Source organism: Dendroctonus ponderosae, unplaced genomic scaffold (genome assembly GCF_020466585.1).
Source record: "Dendroctonus ponderosae isolate FM_Combo_2020 unplaced genomic scaffold, Dpon_F_20191213v2 Dpon_F_20191213_2, whole genome shotgun sequence".
Lineage (NCBI taxonomy): Eukaryota > Metazoa > Arthropoda > Insecta > Coleoptera > Curculionidae > Dendroctonus > Dendroctonus ponderosae.
In genome coordinates, this window is record NW_026018165.1 from 13,134,211 (window position 1) to 13,152,953 (window position 18,743).

An 18,743-nucleotide genomic window follows, 5' to 3' on the forward strand; every position below is an offset into this window, starting at 1 on the left:
AAATTACTGAAAAATGGGGATAGTGGTGACCCCATAGCCATTCCAAAATTTTGTTGATAAAAATTGTCATTGTATTGAAAGTAAGTTGACTTTATCACTATTATTATTAATTTTATCACCTCATATTTAGTGCAATTATTGCAGTTTAACATCCATTAAGTATGTTTTTTAATTATATGCTACTTGCCTCTTTCTAAGCGAAAAAGTGAGATATTGAAACTGAAAAAGAGCAACTAAATCAGTCGATTTAAACTGAAAACCGAACAGTCCTGTTCACAATCGTGCGTCTAAAAAACGAACGAAATACAGCACTAGACGCTCTGTTTTTTCCTGCTAGTACTAGCAGGAAAAAAGAATCTCGTATTCTTAAAGGCCTTAAATGCGCAAGGAATTGCAGTTGTCTTGAAAATCAGTCCCACTTTTTGAAATTGGCCGTTATTTAAAAAATCTGATCCTGGACATCATTTTAAATCGTTCATATTAGAAGAATATTTCATTTTTTTCAGGCCGAACGACTGGCAGATTATGGCAGACTTCTGGGCAGATCGCAGCCAGCTTTAAATGGACGACAAAGGGATTTAGACAGGATTCAGGATCTGTTTCCTCACGACTATCTTGGGTTGCATATTCCGGAACCCAATTCCACCTACACCATTGTAAGTGAACCTTAACCGTCGCTGTAGCATTAGTGATTAGAACCGCAAATCAAATTTATATCGTACCTGCAAATCGCTATAAAATGGAGTTCCGGAAGGCTGAGCTAAAATGTAAACTTTGTTGCTGCAGTACTTGAACGCTAATCGAAATCATCTAATGAAATTCCACTCAGAGAGACAATAACATAAGTTAGAACAATAAACGGGCTATTTAACATACCATAATGGTCGATTCATATGTAAATCGGGCGCGGCACGATCCTCCGAGTCTCATCCGCGCCCCAACTGTCTAGTTCTATAGGAAATCAGTCCGTTAATTTATTCCGAATCTATTAAATAATTACCGAATTAACATTAACGTTAGGCTAAAATCAGTTTCCTTATTGTCTGCCATGCCTACGACCGGATTGATCCATATCATGTGGGTTCAGGCAAATCATCCTCAATTTTTTATTTCACTGTTTCTAGTTCCTTTCCCACGACTATGCAAAAAATGCGGAACGTTTCTGAATTCCGATACTTTTTCTTTGGTTTTTCGCGTTTTGAAGTTACATTGACTGACCGAAATTGATCAAAAATGCGTTCCAACAAAATCGGTATTTGTAAACAGTTCGCAAACGGTCCGCAGATAAATGCCCAGATTGATTTGTAACAGTTTGCAAACCTTCAGAAATTTCTTGTTGGAACGAACCTATCATGATGCAAGATTATGTCACTTGTGCAACCAGTTGCAAGAGATACGAGATAAATACGTGCATTGTTTCCACTCAAGCGAACAGGATACCGCGAAATAGTAAAGACATTAATAAAGGCTGGAAGATGGGTAGAATGCTTTGGGTCTTCATAGTCAGTTTTATATTAATATTTAAAAAAAAAAAAAACATTTTGTGCCTTTCAATAGAAGTAAGCGGTTCAATCTTGAATCCAAGTAGTCCATAGATTGCAGAAAGTCTGGAAAAACCTCAATATTCTCTTGAAACTCCAAATGTAGATTCCGTAGTTACTGCTATTCGCTAGTTCGACTACCGGTGGTGGCGCTGCGAAACGTCAAATTACTCGTTGTCAAGTGACAGTTCAGACTTGTTTATTTATTGGAGTTGATGACGTTTATAACATAAAACAATACTTACACCTTTTTCGATATGTTCCTATTTCTTTAGAGGCTTGTAAAATTTGATTAGAACAAAACAAATTACAATCAGATGTAAACATCAATGTCAACAAGGGTTAAATTACTACTATAACTTTTAGTTATAATTTTAGCCATCAGGAGGCGACTGACTTCAGTCCCACTTGACAGAAAACGTCAGAAGTCCCCATTTTGAAAAGTCGCGATTTCTTTGGTAAAATCACAGTCGGAAACGGGAAAATCACACTAAACTGTGAAGAAAACGTTCCTTTTTGAGAAATTGTTCAATTTTTCGCGCAAAAATTAAAAAATCCGGAGATTTTTCAAAAACTGAACGGAGCAAAGAACACACCGTCTCTCCGATCCATCGACTAAATTGACATGACAGGAAATATGACGGGTTTTGAAAACTTGGTTAGAAGAACGACTGGATTGAAAACATTTTTGCTGAAAATGAGCTAAATCAATAATTAATACCGACAGCCAAATTCGGCTAATTTATAGTTTTGTTTTATAATAAATAGTGCCGTTTAAACCAGAAAGAAATATGTTGAAATCAAGCCGACAATTCACGCAGTATAAAATAAAAATAACAATCTTCTACCCAGCATTGTGGTAATAATCCATATAACATAAATAAAGGCGAATAGATCACATATCTGGCGAATCGAAAAGGAGCGGACGCAAAATACGGCTCTGTGCTAGCGCTGAAGAGCATTTACATAAACCATGTGAAGACATTCTTCGAACGTTTGTCAGTAGTTAGAGATTAATAGGAGCGATTAGCTGATTTATTCATTGTTGCCTTTTACTGTTTCTACATTAAGAGCCTTTTAACGTGACCAATCGCGGTTTGGTCATTCTGGACATTTATCGATATTGATAGGGCCGCAGGATGGGCATTCTTTTGACGACTTTCAAATTCAAATAGAGCTGCTAATGCAGCCTGTATCAAAACGACATTATTTTAATGTTGTTAAGCACCGAAAATATTCTGGGCTCTATCAGCCTCCACATATTTTACCAAGATAGTCCATGTCGTTGTTAACATTCTCGTTTCAATAATTGGAATTAATATATTTCTTTTGTTTTCAGAAGAGCAAGTTGTTTCGGAAAAAGTCTCTAAACGACTTGACGATGATGGAAAACAGTCCGCCTTGCAACAGACTGTTTCTGATGGAGGCTCCCTGTGCCATGTCGCCTGCTCAGATGTCGATGAACGTGAAACCGAGGCATTTGTTTCTGTTTTCCGATCTATTATTGATCGCCAAACCGAGATCGATGGGAAATTTCAAGCTAAAGGTAAAACCCTTTAATGAAACCATAACATCGAAAACCCAAAATACGTCCTGATTGTATAAACTGACTCATCCAGTAGAGAATGTAAACATTTTACGCAAAATCCAGTTTAAACCCCCTTAAAAGGATTTTTTTAATTTTTAGGAAAGTATCCGAGTCTCAGAAATGTGGATCGCCCGATGTGAGGAATCAGAAACCGGTTTCCTGCTTGGTTGGCCGTCGCCAGCCCGAACCTATTTAGTTACCTTCTGCACTCAGGCCGCGCGAGACTCTTGGTGGAGGGAGCTGAGGAAAGCGCTGTCCGCTCAGCTCCGACTAGAGCCTCCAATCACCAACATCAAAGTAATTTTCCGTCAGAAAAACGCTCTAAACATCGTCACTTACTGTCGTTATTGCAGGTGGTTTACAGAGATCCAGCTAGCGGAGCTGAATGCTCAAAAACCTTGGGAGTGGGACCGGAAACAACGTCCACAGATGTGGCCAGACTAGCATTAGACGAATCTAGAACTTGTGATACCTCGTTTACACTCTACACGAGAGACCGCGACAATACACCTTGCCCCTTAATCGGTACGTTTCGAGCATATTGAATTTACCCTGATTTGGCGATGAAGACTTTTTTACACGGTAAACCTGTAATTTAAATTTAGGCTATGAGAGACCGCATTCGATTCAACTGGCCCGACTGAGACAGTCTCTATGCGCTGAGGAAGGCTTTGATTTGACGCATTGCAATAAGAGTCGGATACCTTGTGATATAGTGTTCGAGCTCAGACCCACAGTCGACAAGTTGCGAGTCAAAAAGTAAGTAAAGGTCGGGATTGGCTGTTGTTCAAATAGCTATGCGACTTTGGCGCATTCTCAAAAGCTAAACGCTTAAATTGCTGCCTTTTGTAGGACGCCGCTCAAGATCTTCAGGAAGTCCAGCACGGGCCGAGTGTTTGGCGTGGCTCTATCCAGGCTTTGCCCCAACAACACGCTGCCTCCCGTTATTTCCACCTGCTTGAAAACGTTGTTTCAGCAGGGCCCTCAAACGCAAGGCATCTTTAGGCGATGCGCCTCGGCCAGGGCGCTGAGGGAACTGAAGGAAAAAGTAGATTCTCAAGGCAAGTCGTTTTATCACCTTGAATTAACTCCAGTGAAAAATCATAGAACGGGTTTATGACGGCAGGAAAACGCGCGTTTGTAAATGACTGGTATTAACAAATGTCTTGAAATCGTACAATCTATATGAGAAAAGCGCCTGATTGTAAAGAAAGGAAAGTTCACTTGGAAAAACTGGAAATTTCAGGCAAAAAATGAACATCAGCTGACAATCATAGTGTTAAATGTGCAAACACCCTGATCGAGTGTTTCTAATTGAATTCAATTGCCTACTTTGCTCATCAAATGTTTCTGTTTGCAGGCGTTACAGTTTGTGATGAAATCTCCCGAACACCCGCCCTATTGCTGGGTGCGCTTCTCAAAGACTTTCTGAGAAGTCTGCCCGAACCGTTGCTGGCTGGTAACGCCCAAGAATGGCTCAGCGCCGCTACAAGCGGAAGATTGGATCTGCTGAGACGCCTGCTCAGCAATTTGCCGCGAGAAAACCACATGCTACTTCGCTACGTTGTTTGTGTGCTAAACAATATCGCTCAGAAATCCAGATTCAACCTGATGTCTGCGGCTAATCTAGGTAGCAATCAACCTGAGGCTTGACTGGCGGGCGCTATACATTTACTGTTAAATTGCAGGCGTTTGTGTGGGACCGAGCATGTTATGGGAATCGGCGCAAAACGCTCCGCTCAGAACGCTTCCGACGCTGATCGAGACGCTAATCAGCAATTGTCAGGCCTTGTTTGGATCGCAAGTTGTTTCACTGCTGGGTGAAGTTGCTAATGACAGTGGAGCTGAAGAGTCTGACAGCTTACATTGTAAGGACATCGATTGCCAGCTAACAATGAGTAACGCAAACTAACAAATGCTTGTTTCAGCCTTAGGTCTATCATTGGACTCAGTGGAATTGAGCAAAGATCAGAAATCCCTCAGTCGCGATTCGGGTTTGACTCTGTCGGAAGACGACCGAGAGAGCCCAGGCCTTAACTATCACACGGCCACTTTCCACCGCTCTGATTGGGCGAGACAGGCAGCCAGAATACGATCAATGGACAATTCCACCTCTTGGGTCGAAGAGGATGAAGCGTTTTGTGCCTCAAACGAAAGGTAAGCTAAAGTTGACTAAATATTGACTGAAATTAAGCTAAAAATGTGTGTTTTTTTTAGTTTATGTTCGCCCCCTATACCGCCTAGACGACCTCCACCCTTAAGACATCTACCTCCGGTTCACATACCGCCCATCTACAGACCGCCACCGCCGCCACCACCCACATACGCTACAGCCCGATTATTATTAGTTACAGATGCGGAAAGTGAAAGCTACGTATGAATAGCACGTAAAACTTAAGGTGAGTGATTGGTCGAAAAACGAACGATTCTATTGGGTTTGAGGAACTTGCTTAGACTCGTGAAATCACATTCAACTCACTTTATGTGATTGGATGTTTTTTCCCAACTGAAAAATCTAACCAAAACGTTCATTCACTAATTCATGGAATGGTAAAATTGTCTGTTTATTTATTTAATTTTTTTACTAATTTGTTCGAAAATCCTTCTAAGGTGGCCAAAATATAATTAATTAGTGTACAATTAGTAAATAAAGCAATCTATATTGTTTTAAAGTTGTTGGCCATATCAAGATATAAAAAGGAAATATTCTATTGTTGTTACAAACTGTATTTGATGTAAATAGGCTCTCTAGAGATAAATGATTTCGACTATAAGTTTTCACATTGGCTTTTATAAAGCCATTATTTCACGTAATATTATTGTGTCGTACGTCTTCCTTTTTATGGACTGTTAAATGAAGAAAAAATGTCCTATTAACAGTGCTAATGCCGTTCTCAAAGCCATGTGATGTGATCTACTTCACCGTTCTATTGAAAAATGATGAATATTGGCTTTAGTGGTCCTTAAACAAAGAACGTTTACCATTACCCGTTCTCACTTGTCATGTTTGTATTGTAAAATTTCTTCATTAGCATGAGTATGAGGATATAGCGAACTACAGGAAAAGGTACTTGGATTAATTGGATTGTTATTTAAAGTAACTGTACTTTTTTTTGTAAATTTGTTTGTATGTAGAAATGTTTAACGTGTAAGATCAAATAATGTATTAGACATTAACTAATAGGTATTAATGAACGTTTGCCATGTTTTCGTTAGTTGATAAGGACTATTTTCTATTGATGTATGTATAGACTCTACAGCCCTTTTTCTAAATGACTATAAGAATATATTGAAGATTTAAACACCTGGGTTTTTTGTCCTGAAAAACGATCCTTTTCTGAATGAAAGCCTGCATGAATGATTGGTTTTTTGTTGGAAACCGATAAATCACAACACTTAAATGTAAAGACATCTATTTCCTAAGTCGTTATTGCTTACACGCGAGTTACAAAAGTTCAACCATACATACTATATTCGTAAAACAAATAGATCATGGAAAATAATACTGGAAATACATATTAATAATACTACAGCTCAGTTACAGATCAACTATATCCACCATAAGATCTAACCATACGATTTATGAAATAATTTAAATCAGGCGGGCTAAAAGTATATTGAAGCGCTTTGGACACGCAAGTAGCACTAGAGGAATTAAGTCGGGAATAAAATAAATAGACTTAAAATAATACAATTCGGTCAATAATAATAAGTGGGCCTGACAGGTGTGAAAAAAAACGTAAAAATACACCTTCCAATACCGGGTTTATTTTGCAAACTGTCGAATAAAACAAAACCCAGCATTATGAAACGAAATGAACTGGTTCTATCCAGCTTGGAATTTCTACAGACACTGAAATATCACAATTATTATGAGAAAAATGGCAAATGCATAGCTGGAGTTAAACAGAACAAGACCTATTCAATGTTGGCTTTGGCAACAAATGAAGTTAGGGACGAAATTTCATTGGGAGTTGCTGTGGTGTCGCTAGACAAACGACTGAATTCAACTTCTTCGCTCAGTGGCTCAGACGGCCACTGTTTGTGGCTGGGAGCATACAACATTAATAGGGCGCAAATGTAGACGTTCCACATCCCGTAAACCCCCGTATGTATAACAGACGTCCACTCAATGTCCATCGAATCGTCCCACTTGTGCTCACCTTGAGTGTACTGGTTGAAAATAAACGAAACCACTGTAATACCAGCGCAAACTAAAGTCGCCGCCATCAGGAAAGTGAATCGGTACATGATTCCCTCGTAATGTAAACGTCTGGCTTGAGTCATGCTGGGTAGGATTGATTTTTTAACGCTGATATTCTTGAAAACCCTCCAAATCATGTAGCATAAAAATATGAAGTAAACTCCGACAGAAAGACCCGCGCAAATAACAAAGGTCAGAGCTAAGTTGGTGCCGATCGGAGTGACCCAAATGGAATGGAATGGATTGACCAAATGAATGCCTCTTTCGCACAAATCGAAAACCAGTAGAGACACACAGCCAATCACTATAGAACTCAGATGTTTCCAGTATTTCTTGAGACTATTTCTATCACCGGACTCCTGAATAAGCATGTGCTCGCCAGTGAAAACCAGCCAAAACGATAAAAGCATTGCATAGAAAACGCCTTGCCTAATATCAGTCAGCAACAGCATATAAGGCATATCAAAGAACAGAGTGAAATATTCCACAGGAAAATTGAGAAAAACCAGCGCGCTGCCAAGATAAATCAACATGTATTCGAGTAGAGCTGGAGTTCGCGCCAATAAATGTACGCGATTCCAAAACCAGATCATAACTCCGATTATTAGAGGGAAAAACACAGTTTTCATGCTGACCCACACTTTTGTAAAGCCACCATTCATGTGAATGATGTGCAGATAAATATCATCCACTTTGCCCAAATGTGTATTCAGGTTCAGCCGTTCATCGTAAATAATTCTTAAATTAAGCAGATAATAATCGTGGTAAAGTGACCCTAGTTCGAACAGAGGCACCATTGTACAGCTGTACGGGTATCCCACTTTATCCTTCATATTGTGGTGCTCGTCAAAATGGCAATCCATGTATCTTCAGAATACAAAAGGCACTTAGTTGATAACAAAAAACATCAGAAAAGCAACGTACCTTTTCGCCTTAGAATGCTTGTAATAAGTCCAGGGAGTTTGACCACCGTCTGCCAGTTTGTCGCTATACGCCAGTCTTGCGTCTAATGTAAGTTCAATCATGGTATTTATCAACTTTCCGCCTTCTGTATAAACTACATCGAACTGAAGAACACCGGCCAAGTTTTGTTGCCAGCGCGAAAAGTCGTTCATGTGTTGGGGCATTTCCATAGCAAATACCTACGCAAAATATTACATAGTTATATCACCAAATGTGGATACTTTCGAAAATAAATTTGGGGGTATTATAACAAGATTATAGACAAAGACAAGAATTAACACGCATTGAAAGGTCTTCAAGTCCCTAATGCTAACTCTGAACTGAAACTGAAGACGAATTAGAAATGTATTTACACACTATTATTTTACTAGGTTCATATTAGTTAGGATTTTAACGTTTATAAAACGTTTGTGCAAAACTATTGTCTCTGTCCCACAATACCATTTGCTAATGAAAGTTGCTCTCACCAAATTATTAGACTTCAGTTGTTCAGTGGCTGCAACATTGCTCAGTTCTATCCTATGAGGGCATGTCCTGGCAAACCAGCGATCCATCGAATCGGCTGATGGGTTTTTATCCACGCAAACGGTAGCAAGGATGGGTTGGGAGCTTGCTGGGCTGGGCGAAATCAGCCCGACTAGAAAGCATGCTAGTTGGCTGAGCAGCAAAACAGTCACTAAAACGCTCAGCTTCCTGCCGCTGAGATTCTCCAACACGGTGCCCGGCATTTCGTTCCGAAAAAACTGCTTAAATTCGATTTATTTCACTATATGCCACGCAAAATGCAACAGACGCCGACATTTGACAATAAAAACAAACAAACAAAACATAGAGGTTTTGGATGCTAGCGCATATAAGCCAACCTGACTCGTTGGTTAAATAACATGCGCAAGTGAGTTTGAGGTTAGGTTAGCACTTATTTTATTGTTTTTGGCAAACGATTCGTGTTTTGTGGATTTTCAGGGGCTAGAAGCAGTCCAAATAATTTATTTTTTATTGTTTATTGCATTATTAGAAGATAGCATTTAAAARCGTTGCGTGTGATCTTGGCCAAACCATTTAGATCAAATTCATTCAATCATACGGATGTTTACGTAGAGACAGCGAAGCAGAAGGGCGTGTGCTGTACGCGCGGCATTTTCAAATTGAAAAAAGCGCTGTAAACATTTATTCGTTACGAGTAATATTCGAGTTTTCGAAAATAATATATATAATAATAATAACTCTTTACCGTTACCCGTTTGGGTAAATAGAAGTTTGTTTTTCTGGCGCGCGTTGAACCACCATGCGTTTCGTTCCGGGCCTCGTCAGTAAGGCTTAGGTAGGCCCTGCCTTAGACGCCGGAGACGGAAAACAGGTTGGAAGTTCTATTTGAAGCGAAACGCCACAGATATTATGCGGTGAGATATAGCTGGCGTTTCGGTTGGAGCTACTAGTTGAGAAGTGGCGGATAGAGTTCGCCACATTTTGATTAACTTAACCTCAAACTTGATTGCGCATGTCATTTAAATAACGAGTCAAGTTGGCATATATGCGCTAGTGTTTTGGATACTGATCTGTCAATACAGCCACTGTTGAACAAATAATTCAAAGTTTGTTGCATTCAATATGGCCGTTGACAACTATCTCAATTTTTATAGAAATTTCGGTCGTAATACACGGCTTTTCTATTTGCTCCAGTTAAGTTTTGAATCTGCTTGCTATCGCAAAAAATTAAATTAATTGAAAACAGTCACGCTTTCCTTCGGTAAACTGACGTCACTCACAACCGCCCCTAAGCTCACTAGAATCAAGTTTGAGCAAAATTATCAATATTTTGAAAAGTGCGGCCAGTCTAACCCACAAAATAACCCACCCGGGATGTGTTCTGTGGTCTAACCCACAGAGTCTAACCTTCTTGACTGGATAGTTAAAAGTTTAAAAAATTAATCGGACAAATTACAGTTTGCAATCACAATTACTCACTTAATTGGGTAAAACTGTTGTAATGAGAATTGAATGATAGAATATGGGGGTACGTGTGTGGTGTTTTTCCTTTGGCTTGTGTTGTTTGTTTTTACTAACTAAACAGTGTCCAAGAAAATACCCTTTTGAGCATTATTTAGCTGTGCGGACACCATACAGATTCGTTTCAAACAGCAGCCTACATAAGGTCAATTATGAAGGTAATTATATATTATATTTACAATTATAAAAGCAGCTCCTTTGATGTCTTCAACATTTCTTAACTGAAAATACTGAGTTTGAAACCTATGCCCTTTAATATGAGACTATACAACTTACTTTCGACCTGTCTACACTATGGACTTTCAAGTTTCAAGTCGATTTACGAATCATAATCGTGATAAGTTTTTTAAAAAATCGGCGACCGCAACATTAGTACTTAATGGAATTGAAAGCCTCATTATGACAATTTTAAGCCCTCTTTCCCTTTAGGATGTATTCCCAAGAAAGTGTGGATGTTAGTCAGACATGGAACGCGGAACCCAAGCAAATCGAATTTGGAACCAATCAACAGCCGATTGCCAATAATAAAAAATAATGTTTTGAATAGTAAAAAAGTCCCTAACGGTAAGCGTAACAGCAGTTAAGCAAGGTTTTTGCACATTTTACATTTTGCAGACTTTATCAAAAACCGTGATCTTGATTTGTTCAAAAAATGGAAGTGGACCGTAAAACTAGAGGACGAAAAAAAATTAACTCATGAAGGCGAAGATGAAATGCTGCTTATGGCCGAAAGAATGCAAAGTCGCTTTCCTGAAGTATTCGAAAATGTTTATAGTAACACAACGTATAAGGTATTATCTACATCTAGCTCATTTTCAACTAAATGGCCTTAATTTCTTTAGTTCAAGTACACTTTTTCGCAACGAACCAAGAAAAGTGCCTTTTATTTTGCGGCGGGATTGTTTGGCAAAAAAACAGCCAAAGATGTCTGGTTTCCAGACCCGATAAAAGCCGACCCAATTTTGAGAGTAGGTCCTACATTTGCTTTAAACGCTTTGCAACCACATTAAAGGCCTTTGTAGTTTTACAAGCTTTGTAAGAAATGGAAGGAAACGGTTAAGGCTCCCGTACACGAAAATGGGGAGCATAAAAAGTTCCAAGAGTCACCTACTATGGCTAAAGTGGCTAGCGAGGTTACTGAACGACTGGGACTCACAACTAAATTAAACGTCTGTGAGTACACTTAATGATTGAATATGAAGCAATCTGTAAAATATTTGAGCAAATCATACACTAAGAGTACCTACTCATGTGCTTATAGCTGACATATACACAATGTACATAACTTGCGGCTTTGAGACTGCTTGGAATAAGCGACCCAAATCCCCGTGGTGTTCGCCATTTACCGAAGAAAACTTGAAGGTAGTAGACTAGTAGAAATCCTGTTATGACTATCACCCAATCAATCTATTGCTATTTCAGGCTCTAGAATATATAGATGATTTAAAACATTACTGGCAGGATGGATATGGTTATCAATTGACTTACCAACAAGCCTGTCCGGCTTTCGGAGATCTCATCAATTACTTTAATGCGTAAGACTTTTTCAAAGTCTTGAGTTTTATTTAAAAAATTACAATTGCAGAGAAGCAGCATTCCCCAAAGTGACGGTTTACTTTACACATTCTGGAACCTTGCTAAAAATGCTGGCTCATATGGGTTTATATCGGGACCAAAACCACTTAACTGCCTCAGAGTTTGGAAACATGGCGAATAGGAAATGGAAGACCGGTCTCATTGACTCTTTTGGCACAAATTTGGCTTTTATACTTTATGAGTAAGTTTAAAATCGATTTAACAAGCTAAGATATGCAGTTGGCGTTTTGATTTAGGTGCGATGGGGTGAAAAAAGTACTGACTATGCACCAGGAAAACATCATTAAGCTTCCGTGCTGTCCAGAGTCAGACCTGTGCGAGTATGAAAAAATTTATGATTTCTATAGTGAAAGTATTGAAAGTTGCGACTTTGATGCAATGTGTGATGAATCACATAGTGATAGTGATAGTGATTAGAAAATTACTTTAATTTTCATTAAAACACGAATATTAACAGATTCACAAAACAGTTACTACGTTTTACAAAACAAATATTTTGCCAATTACGGCGTGAAATAAATTATTGTTACGATTCAGGTTGTCTTTTTCAAAATGCAAATTCCGTCCAGAGTTGGGGAAAATTGTGCGAATTGATCAGTGGCTAGTTCAGCTCTATCAGTCGTCGCTAACAGTACTGGTGTTGTATGCGTATGAAAACCTGCTATAGTTTTGGGGGTACCTGCAAAGTCTTGGTCTTATTTAACGGTAACTTCAACGACCCTGCAATCTCAATCACCTGCTTTCCCAATAACATCCACAGCTTGTCCCACTCGAACAGTCGTAGAAACCACATCTAAATTCTCATCTATAGTCAAAAGCCATCTTGGCTGAATGGACAACGAAAGACAATAAAGCAGATAATGGGATTTGCGTAGTATCAATTCATGCGGCTCTAGCAAACTAAATGCAGTTATCAAAAGACCTAAAAGAAGACTACTTACGGCTAACTAAAGTGTAATTTTCAAATGATATTGATGCGATATTGTAACTAGTTACCGCGGACCCAGAAAATCTTATATCAAAACTAAATATGAAATTTAATCTATCGCATAAAAAAATTCAAATTAAACACCAGATAAAGCCTATGGATGTGCACCATCCTGCATATTACTTATACATTACCCGCCATTCCAACAGGATCCAGTAGCGTTCTATCTGTATGCAATGGGTTTAAGGTGACGGTGCCTTTTCCCATATGCACCATTCCTTGTGCTATTCTCACCATGAACAGTTGAGATGGGTTCCTCGTATGGTAAACTGCTAATTGCCGTAAACCAGCTGCTAACCGAGCATTATTAGTGCCAGCTCCAATAAGTCCTGAAGTTGGTAGGCATTAAAAAATAGAATTGAAAGTATTTAACTACTAAAACCTATTCCAAAAATTGAATTGCACGCCACTTCAGAGTCATAATCGTGCGAGTACTTTGTCAGAACATCTAAAACCGGTAAATGAGGATTGGAAACTGATGAAAGCGCTATAGCTAGAGGAACGGCTTTTCTTATAGATGGCTCTCCATATCGGCCCATATGACCGAAGATTCTCTGAACCATCTCCATGCCTATTACCAGCATGAAGTTAACTTTATAGATGCATTTTTACAGTTTCTGCTGTTACCAATGTCCTCCCCAAATGATACAGTAGCCACGCCTAACGCCGCTATTGCTTGACTCATCGTCCAGTCCCAGTCCGGTTTCTTCGCTTTGTTCGTCCCCTCCTTCGGCTTTCGCAATGTTTCAATGAGCTCGCCATTTTCTGACATTTCAACCTTTTCGCCGAGCGTCGCTAGGAGTTCTTGGATTATCAAAACGTTCCCTGTTCCCGCGTATGAGCACATATACAGCATGGTTTCCATGGCGCTTTTGAACGGCTCAGGAAAACTCTAGATTGAATTTTATCTTGAAGAAAACAAGCTTGTCAAGAAGTTGAAACTTTTACCTCGCTGGCCAACAATGGAACATCAATATCATTCCTGGCGCCGAAATAACACAAAGCCACTCCCAGCCCCATGAGGCGCATGTAGATGGATTTCATGGTATCTGGGTTTTGTGAGTTCAATTCGATCATTGCATTTAATATAGTAGATGGGACTTCAGTCCCTTTTTTGCCTAGAGTGATCAGGCCGCAGGCAATGCTGCTAATTGCTAATATCTGGGGCGTTTTCGAAGAGCTGAATATTGGCAGGATATGGCTGATCACATCGCTTCTTTGGCTCCCTAACGTAGTAAGTGCTCTATTTTTATATGAAATATATATATGAAAGCCATACCTGCATAAGCTATTCCTAATCCCAACATAGCGCCAATGCTCACGATTTCGTCAGAACTATTTAAGTACTCTCCTAGAAGCGCAAGAGCGGGATCACAGTCATTCCTCACTCTACAGTTCACAATTCCTAGAGCTAAAAGAGCACCGGATGTTATAAACAAATCATTAGCGTACAGGTATTTGTCTAAAGGAGTTAAGCCGCCATCCACATCCCATAGATAGATCAGACCATACGATGCGGTAGCACTAAGCTTTGCGTGGTCTGAAAACCAAACAAATAATCGTTTGCACCTCGATATGACCAGTGTTTCATACCTTTGTTTCGATAAATCCAATCATTGCCTGTTTTACTAGACAACAGTTTGTCGCATCCAAATCCTGCATTTACAAATCCGTTCACAAAGGATGACGCCAGATTTTGTCGGGCACTGTCGAGGTTTTCGCCTAAAATTGCCGTGAACCTTCGAGGCACCGGTTCAAGCCAGATTTTGTAGACATCTTCAGGAAGTTTGGCTTCCATAACACCCAGCTAAGTTAAGCACAAGAATCCGTTAATTAAAACATTCACTATTTTTTATGTATTTTGGTGGTCGGTACCTCTCTGCCTAGCGCCAGGAAATAGAAATTCAGCCAGCCGTTGCCGAGGACATGATTAAGTTGTAGATAGATGTCGATATTTTCATCAAGCTCCAACGGAAATAAATGCCTCGCGCAAATAAACGCCAGCTGATAACGAATAACCCTGGAAAATAAAGTTTTTGTACCCGAACGGGTGGAAAATCAGATTTATACTAACTTGTCGCTGCATTTTGAAAAGACGTCTTTTACAAGTTGCTCATTTGATAGCAGTATGGCCACCACAAGTGCTTTGGAGTATTCTCCAAATTTTAAATATTGCCCATAGACCACCTTCATGATTGTCTGTCTATCGGCATCGTCCACGTATTTTGCACAGGAAAACAAATAAAAACACATCCTAGAATTGTTCATTTCAGTTAAATATTTGACCTGACTCCGAAACGTTATCAAATATCTAATACCTAAAAACATAGCAGCCAAAATGTGTAACTTTCGCGCGTTCTCAAAGGTTAAAACGGATAAATATCTCCGAAACGATTGGAAAGATCCAGACAGACGTTAAGTCCTTTTTGGGGTAAGTAAAAATAAAAACCCCAAATTTGCAAACTGCGTATATATATATATATCTCAGAGACGATGAAGAAGATCAGAAGACTATTAGGTGTTTCGAAAATTTATAAAAATTGAAGAAAGTTCAAAATTTCATAAATCCTTGATTATTTCAGTTGTAACTCGAAAGTGGTTAAAAATATCAGGATACTTTCGAAAGAGCGTTTTAAAACTTTTTTTTGCAAAAATTAGAAGCATACATGTAAAAAATTAGGCCAATTGGCTCTAAAGCAATTTTTTTACCTCTGATATGTCGTCTGAGAAATAAACTTCGGAAGCAGAGCCAATTGGTCAATTTCCATTAGCAAATCACAGGCCTGAATTTCCCCATTGTGATGGCAGTTGAAATCGATGACGTCGACAATTAGAGGCATCATCATTTTATCAACCAAACCACAGTGAAACATTCCCCATTGCTGAACAATTTCGGCTTCCAATTGACTTATATATTCGTGTCCCCAATCGCCAATATTCTTCGCTGTACCTGTAGCAAGCACATTTTTCCTTATTGGTTGATTATCAATAGAAGAAAACGGTTGATTTACCCATTAAGCAGTATTTGAGACATTCCCGCTGATTTCTTGCTTCTTCTCCTCCACAAGTGCCCATGGCGAGTACCGAGATCACATCAGCTAGTACCCTTTTAGTAAACCCTTTAGGCATGTGTTTATGGGTTTCTTTTAATTGAGCATAGTATGGACTCAGATACTTCAAGGGCTTCGGAACAGAAGTCATCGAAGTTGTAGATGTGCGGATCAGGTATTTTAACATTTTTAAAGCGGGTGGAATTAGATTGGGATCCGTTCCCTGAAATCAGCGAATAAAAGTAAATAAGTGAAAAAAGTGCAAATAATATATTTTTACTGTGCACTTACTGTAATTTTCTCCACCAAAAGCTTCAGCTCCCTTTGCAACTCTTTGTCTTCCTCCATTACCTAAATGTTAAAAAATTTGTCAATTAAAGTTTTTTCACTTTTACTCCACGGTCAGACAGTAGAGAAATTGTTCAGTGATCAAATAATTGTTGAAAATAGTGCGAATTAATGTTAACTCATGAAACAGTGTACCTATTAAGGAAACTTATATTTTTGAAGTTAAAACGCACAGAACGATTAGGTACTAACCATACCACCGAAATTTCGATGATATCGGTTCCAGTCTACATTAAATGTCCTAAAAAGAGATATTTCGAGCATTGTCCGAAATCGCAGTTTGAACTTAACATAGCGGTACATTCCAATCGGCAAACTATTGCTTAAACTTAGCCACATCTTCTAGTTGAACAAGTGTCCCGGGAAATGTGGGCATGCCTTCGGATACATATAGAAGGTGCCAAAATTACATGAAAATTTCCTGCAAAAAATGTCTACAGGCCCTTCTTTACCACGATATAGCCCCTAAAAATCGGTTTTTATTAAATAACTTTTAAAGTACTTTAATATGTCGATGCCAGTTAAGGCAGGGTCCTTAAAACAGTCGTTGAAACCTATATTGCCGTTTGTGTACCCCAGGACTGACCAGCTTGTACGTTATTAATCCTCATATTTTTATTACCCTGTATCATAATAGCACAAAAAGTATTTTTGGGAAGCTTGAAGCATAAACTAAGAAAAAAGTGTTCCACATGCATGCATGTGATGTATCCTAAAGCATGCCCACATTTTGTGGCATGCCCACATTTTTTGGCACACCCTGTATTTTTTTTAAATATAAGAGTAATCTTAGTATATATTGGAGAAGAAACCAGATAGAAGAAGCCGTCCATTTTGTGGGCAATGTACAGTATGAAAAGAACAATGATACAAGTTGAAGAAAAAACTGATATTTTGAAGCATGGAAATGATGGTGGTAAATGAGGGTAGAAAATGAGGGCGGGAAGTAGAGGTGTTAACGTGACACTTCCCAACCTTCAATGGCGTTAGTCATGACAGCAGTACATAGGTATGTAGGTATATGGTTGTAAAAAAATGATATTAATTTGTTTAAATACACATGTGCTAAAAATTATGCCACTTAACGGAGCTTAGCCCGTTTAAAAAGGAGCATCTCTCTTTGAAAATCTGATAAATGTTTTATACGTACATCCTCCTTGCGGCTTAGTGCGTTCGGTACAGCAGAAGCATCCATAATATGTATAGTTTCTCAATCTTATTTGAAACTCTTGCCAATTCGCCCTGATTTGCGTGCTTAAACGGGGCCTACTAAAGGAAAGATGACTTGTGCTCTTGCTAGCTGCTTTATTAGGTTCTAGAAATATGGCATTTCGATTAAAACAGGTTCGAATTACTGTAAGTGTGCTTTACTTACCTAAACAGCAGAAATGAGTCTTTGAAACGACTACTTTCAAACCTGCTAATCACTGTTGATGGGAAATGGCATTTGTCACTGTCACCAGGCAGGATTGTTGAATTTTCTGGTTGGCGGCCGTGATAAAGGTTGGCACCAAAACTCAAATATTTCAACGCATTGTATATATTATATATTATTGCAGCACAAATTCGATAAAGTATAGATATGCTTGGAAATTCATTTTAAACCCTATTTGCGACAATGTGCCCTCATTTTTTTAATGCTGACGTTGCTGTCCGTCAAATTCTTTTTCCGTCCGTCTTTTGTTTAATGGCGAATAGGGCAAATTGTGCGTGGTTCGGGTTGCACAAATATCGAAAAATGCGAGAATGTTTCGATTTCGTGCCGAAAGTTGCCCGTTTTCGTAAAGTAGGAGTTTTCCTTTACTATCTTGAGGTATTTTCGCTACTGCGAGTGTAGTTGTTGCCAAGGAAAACAGTTTTTTCAGTTGAGATGAATCTAACAGTTACCTACTGATGACATGAGCCTACTGCGGCAATCGCTCCAGGTTCCAGAATAAAGTTCCTATATGGAATGTCCTGAATATTTTGAATTTCTTTTGGATTGCGACTTCGGTAAAGGATTATTTGGCTTTAAAGTGCAGGAATAGGAGGCTGAAGTAGGAGCAGATTCTCTCAAATTTTATTTGAATTAGTCAAAGACAGCAAATACACAAGTACCTACTAAAATCGCAAACTGCTAAACTTTCAAAATCGCAGACATTAACGCTAATGATGTTTTATATACTTGAAATATTAAAAATTACAAGACATCATTACATTTTTCCTTAATAAAACACCAAAAACTGCTTAAACCAGGACTATATTACTCTACTATACAAATTTCAGATATTCTAATTAATCAGGGGCGGATCCAGCTTTAAAGTCAGAGGGGTCTTCTGTTGTCTACGAAATTAGAAAAATGATCGTCGTTTTGTGCAAGGGTGGCGCAATATTATTGCAAAATTTCATGTTTTCCGTCCCGTTTTGCATGTTTCTCGGAAGCAAAATGAGCAAGAACGCTCGTTTTTACATCATTCCA

General features: G+C 38.8%; 5 protein-coding genes and 1 long non-coding RNA gene across 11 annotated transcripts in view; 3 read left to right on the forward strand and 3 right to left on the reverse strand.

Annotated features, from left to right (window-relative positions):
- LOC109544548 (rho GTPase-activating protein 20) overlaps positions 1–6,431 on the forward strand; it is a 104,805-nt gene extending 98,374 nt beyond the window's left edge. For 2 of the 4 annotated variants that reach the window (XM_019914808.2, XM_019914812.2), the window contains 10 exons: positions 507–656; positions 2,881–3,087; positions 3,229–3,426; positions 3,483–3,654; positions 3,735–3,888; positions 3,982–4,190; positions 4,490–4,759; positions 4,818–4,997; positions 5,058–5,286; positions 5,347–6,431. In XM_019914808.2, the coding sequence (XP_019770367.1) occupies positions 507–656; positions 2,881–3,087; positions 3,229–3,426; positions 3,483–3,654; positions 3,735–3,888; positions 3,982–4,190; positions 4,490–4,759; positions 4,818–4,997; positions 5,058–5,286; positions 5,347–5,509 (1,932 nt within the window). In that variant the 3' untranslated portion in view covers positions 5,510–6,431. The remainder of the gene's footprint in view (positions 1–506; positions 657–2,880; positions 3,088–3,228; positions 3,427–3,482; positions 3,655–3,734; positions 3,889–3,981; positions 4,191–4,489; positions 4,760–4,817; positions 4,998–5,057; positions 5,287–5,346) is intronic. The other 2 variants (XM_019914809.2, XM_019914813.2) reach the window with 1 other exon arrangement.
- LOC125503365 lies at positions 1,536–2,472 on the reverse strand. Its single transcript, XR_007280774.1, has 2 exons — positions 1,787–2,472; positions 1,536–1,693 (listed from the first exon to the last, which is right to left on the reverse strand). It is a non-coding gene; the product is annotated as an uncharacterized LOC125503365 (long non-coding RNA).
- A 94-nt stretch (positions 6,432–6,525) lies between the features above and the next one.
- LOC109544549 (protein wntless) lies at positions 6,526–9,755 on the reverse strand. Its single transcript, XM_019914814.2, has 3 exons — positions 8,764–9,755; positions 8,258–8,475; positions 6,526–8,200 (listed from the first exon to the last, which is right to left on the reverse strand). Exons 1-3 carry the CDS (start codon positions 9,022–9,024, stop codon positions 7,048–7,050), a joined length of 1,632 nt encoding a protein of 543 aa, XP_019770373.1. The 5' UTR covers positions 9,025–9,755; the 3' UTR covers positions 6,526–7,047.
- Positions 9,756–9,825: 70 nt separating this feature from the next.
- On the forward strand, positions 9,826–12,431 carry LOC109544610 (multiple inositol polyphosphate phosphatase 1). The gene is made up of 9 exons (XM_019914907.2): positions 9,826–10,461; positions 10,733–10,867; positions 10,919–11,094; positions 11,146–11,271; positions 11,326–11,476; positions 11,565–11,665; positions 11,726–11,838; positions 11,889–12,080; positions 12,136–12,431. The coding sequence occupies exons 1-9, from the start codon at positions 10,305–10,307 to the stop codon at positions 12,314–12,316; spliced, it is 1,332 nt and encodes a 443-aa protein (XP_019770466.1). The 5' UTR covers positions 9,826–10,304; the 3' UTR covers positions 12,317–12,431.
- Positions 12,310–17,762, reverse strand: LOC109544608 (26S proteasome non-ATPase regulatory subunit 2). Of its 3 annotated transcripts, XM_019914905.2 has the most exons (15): positions 17,661–17,762; positions 17,436–17,600; positions 16,229–16,288; positions 15,899–16,160; positions 15,597–15,837; positions 14,962–15,141; positions 14,763–14,907; positions 14,481–14,694; positions 14,167–14,427; positions 13,836–14,113; positions 13,515–13,779; positions 13,270–13,458; positions 13,022–13,216; positions 12,636–12,821; positions 12,310–12,578 (listed from the first exon to the last, which is right to left on the reverse strand). In XM_019914905.2, exons 2-15 carry the CDS (start codon positions 17,478–17,480, stop codon positions 12,433–12,435), a joined length of 2,667 nt encoding a protein of 888 aa, XP_019770464.1. In that variant the 5' UTR covers positions 17,481–17,600; positions 17,661–17,762; the 3' UTR covers positions 12,310–12,432. The 3 variants fall into 3 exon arrangements, with proteins under 3 accessions (XP_019770464.1, XP_019770463.2, XP_019770465.1); XM_019914904.2 differs by lacking the exons at positions 17,436–17,600; positions 17,661–17,762 and adding an exon at positions 16,478–16,639; XM_019914906.2 differs by lacking the exons at positions 17,436–17,600; positions 17,661–17,762 and adding an exon at positions 16,421–16,483.
- LOC109544604 (solute carrier family 46 member 3) overlaps positions 15,296–18,743 on the forward strand; it is a 9,553-nt gene continuing 6,105 nt past the window's right edge. The window contains exon 1 of the mRNA XM_048663513.1: positions 15,296–15,318. The gene's annotated coding sequence lies outside the window, so the exon portion shown is untranslated. The remainder of the gene's footprint in view (positions 15,319–18,743) is intronic.

What these genes read in the sequence shown, in the direction of transcription:
- LOC109544610 (XM_019914907.2), top strand. Translation starts at nt 10,305, where the DNA reads ATGGGGGTACGTGTGTGGTGTTTTTCCTTTGGCTTGTGTTGTTTGTTT. An exon ending in AAGCCGACCCAATTTTGAGA is followed by an intron (nt 11,272 to 11,325) that starts GTAGGTCCTACA and finishes AGGCCTTTGTAG; the next exon opens with TTTTACAAGCTTTGTAAGAA. An exon ending in TTACCGAAGAAAACTTGAAG is followed by an intron (nt 11,666 to 11,725) that starts GTAGTAGACTAG and finishes TTGCTATTTCAG; the next exon opens with GCTCTAGAATATATAGATGA.
- LOC109544608 (XM_019914904.2), bottom strand. Translation starts at nt 16,624, where the DNA reads ATGTGGCTAAGTTTAAGCAATAGTTTGCCGATTGGAATGTACCGCTAT. An exon ending in TCTCAAATACTGCTTAATGG is followed by an intron (nt 15,838 to 15,898) that starts GTAAATCAACCG and finishes TGCTTGCTACAG; the next exon opens with GTACAGCGAAGAATATTGGC. An exon ending in TCTCAGACGACATATCAGAG is followed by an intron (nt 15,142 to 15,596) that starts GTAAAAAAATTG and finishes GAACAATTCTAG; the next exon opens with GATGTGTTTTTATTTGTTTT.
- LOC109544549 (XM_019914814.2), bottom strand. Translation starts at nt 9,024, where the DNA reads ATGCCGGGCACCGTGTTGGAGAATCTCAGCGGCAGGAAGCTGAGCGTT. An exon ending in AACTGAAGTCTAATAATTTG is followed by an intron (nt 8,476 to 8,763) that starts GTGAGAGCAACT and finishes TATTTTGCGTAG; the next exon opens with GTATTTGCTATGGAAATGCC. An exon ending in AAGCATTCTAAGGCGAAAAG is followed by an intron (nt 8,201 to 8,257) that starts GTACGTTGCTTT and finishes TGTATTCTGAAG; the next exon opens with ATACATGGATTGCCATTTTG.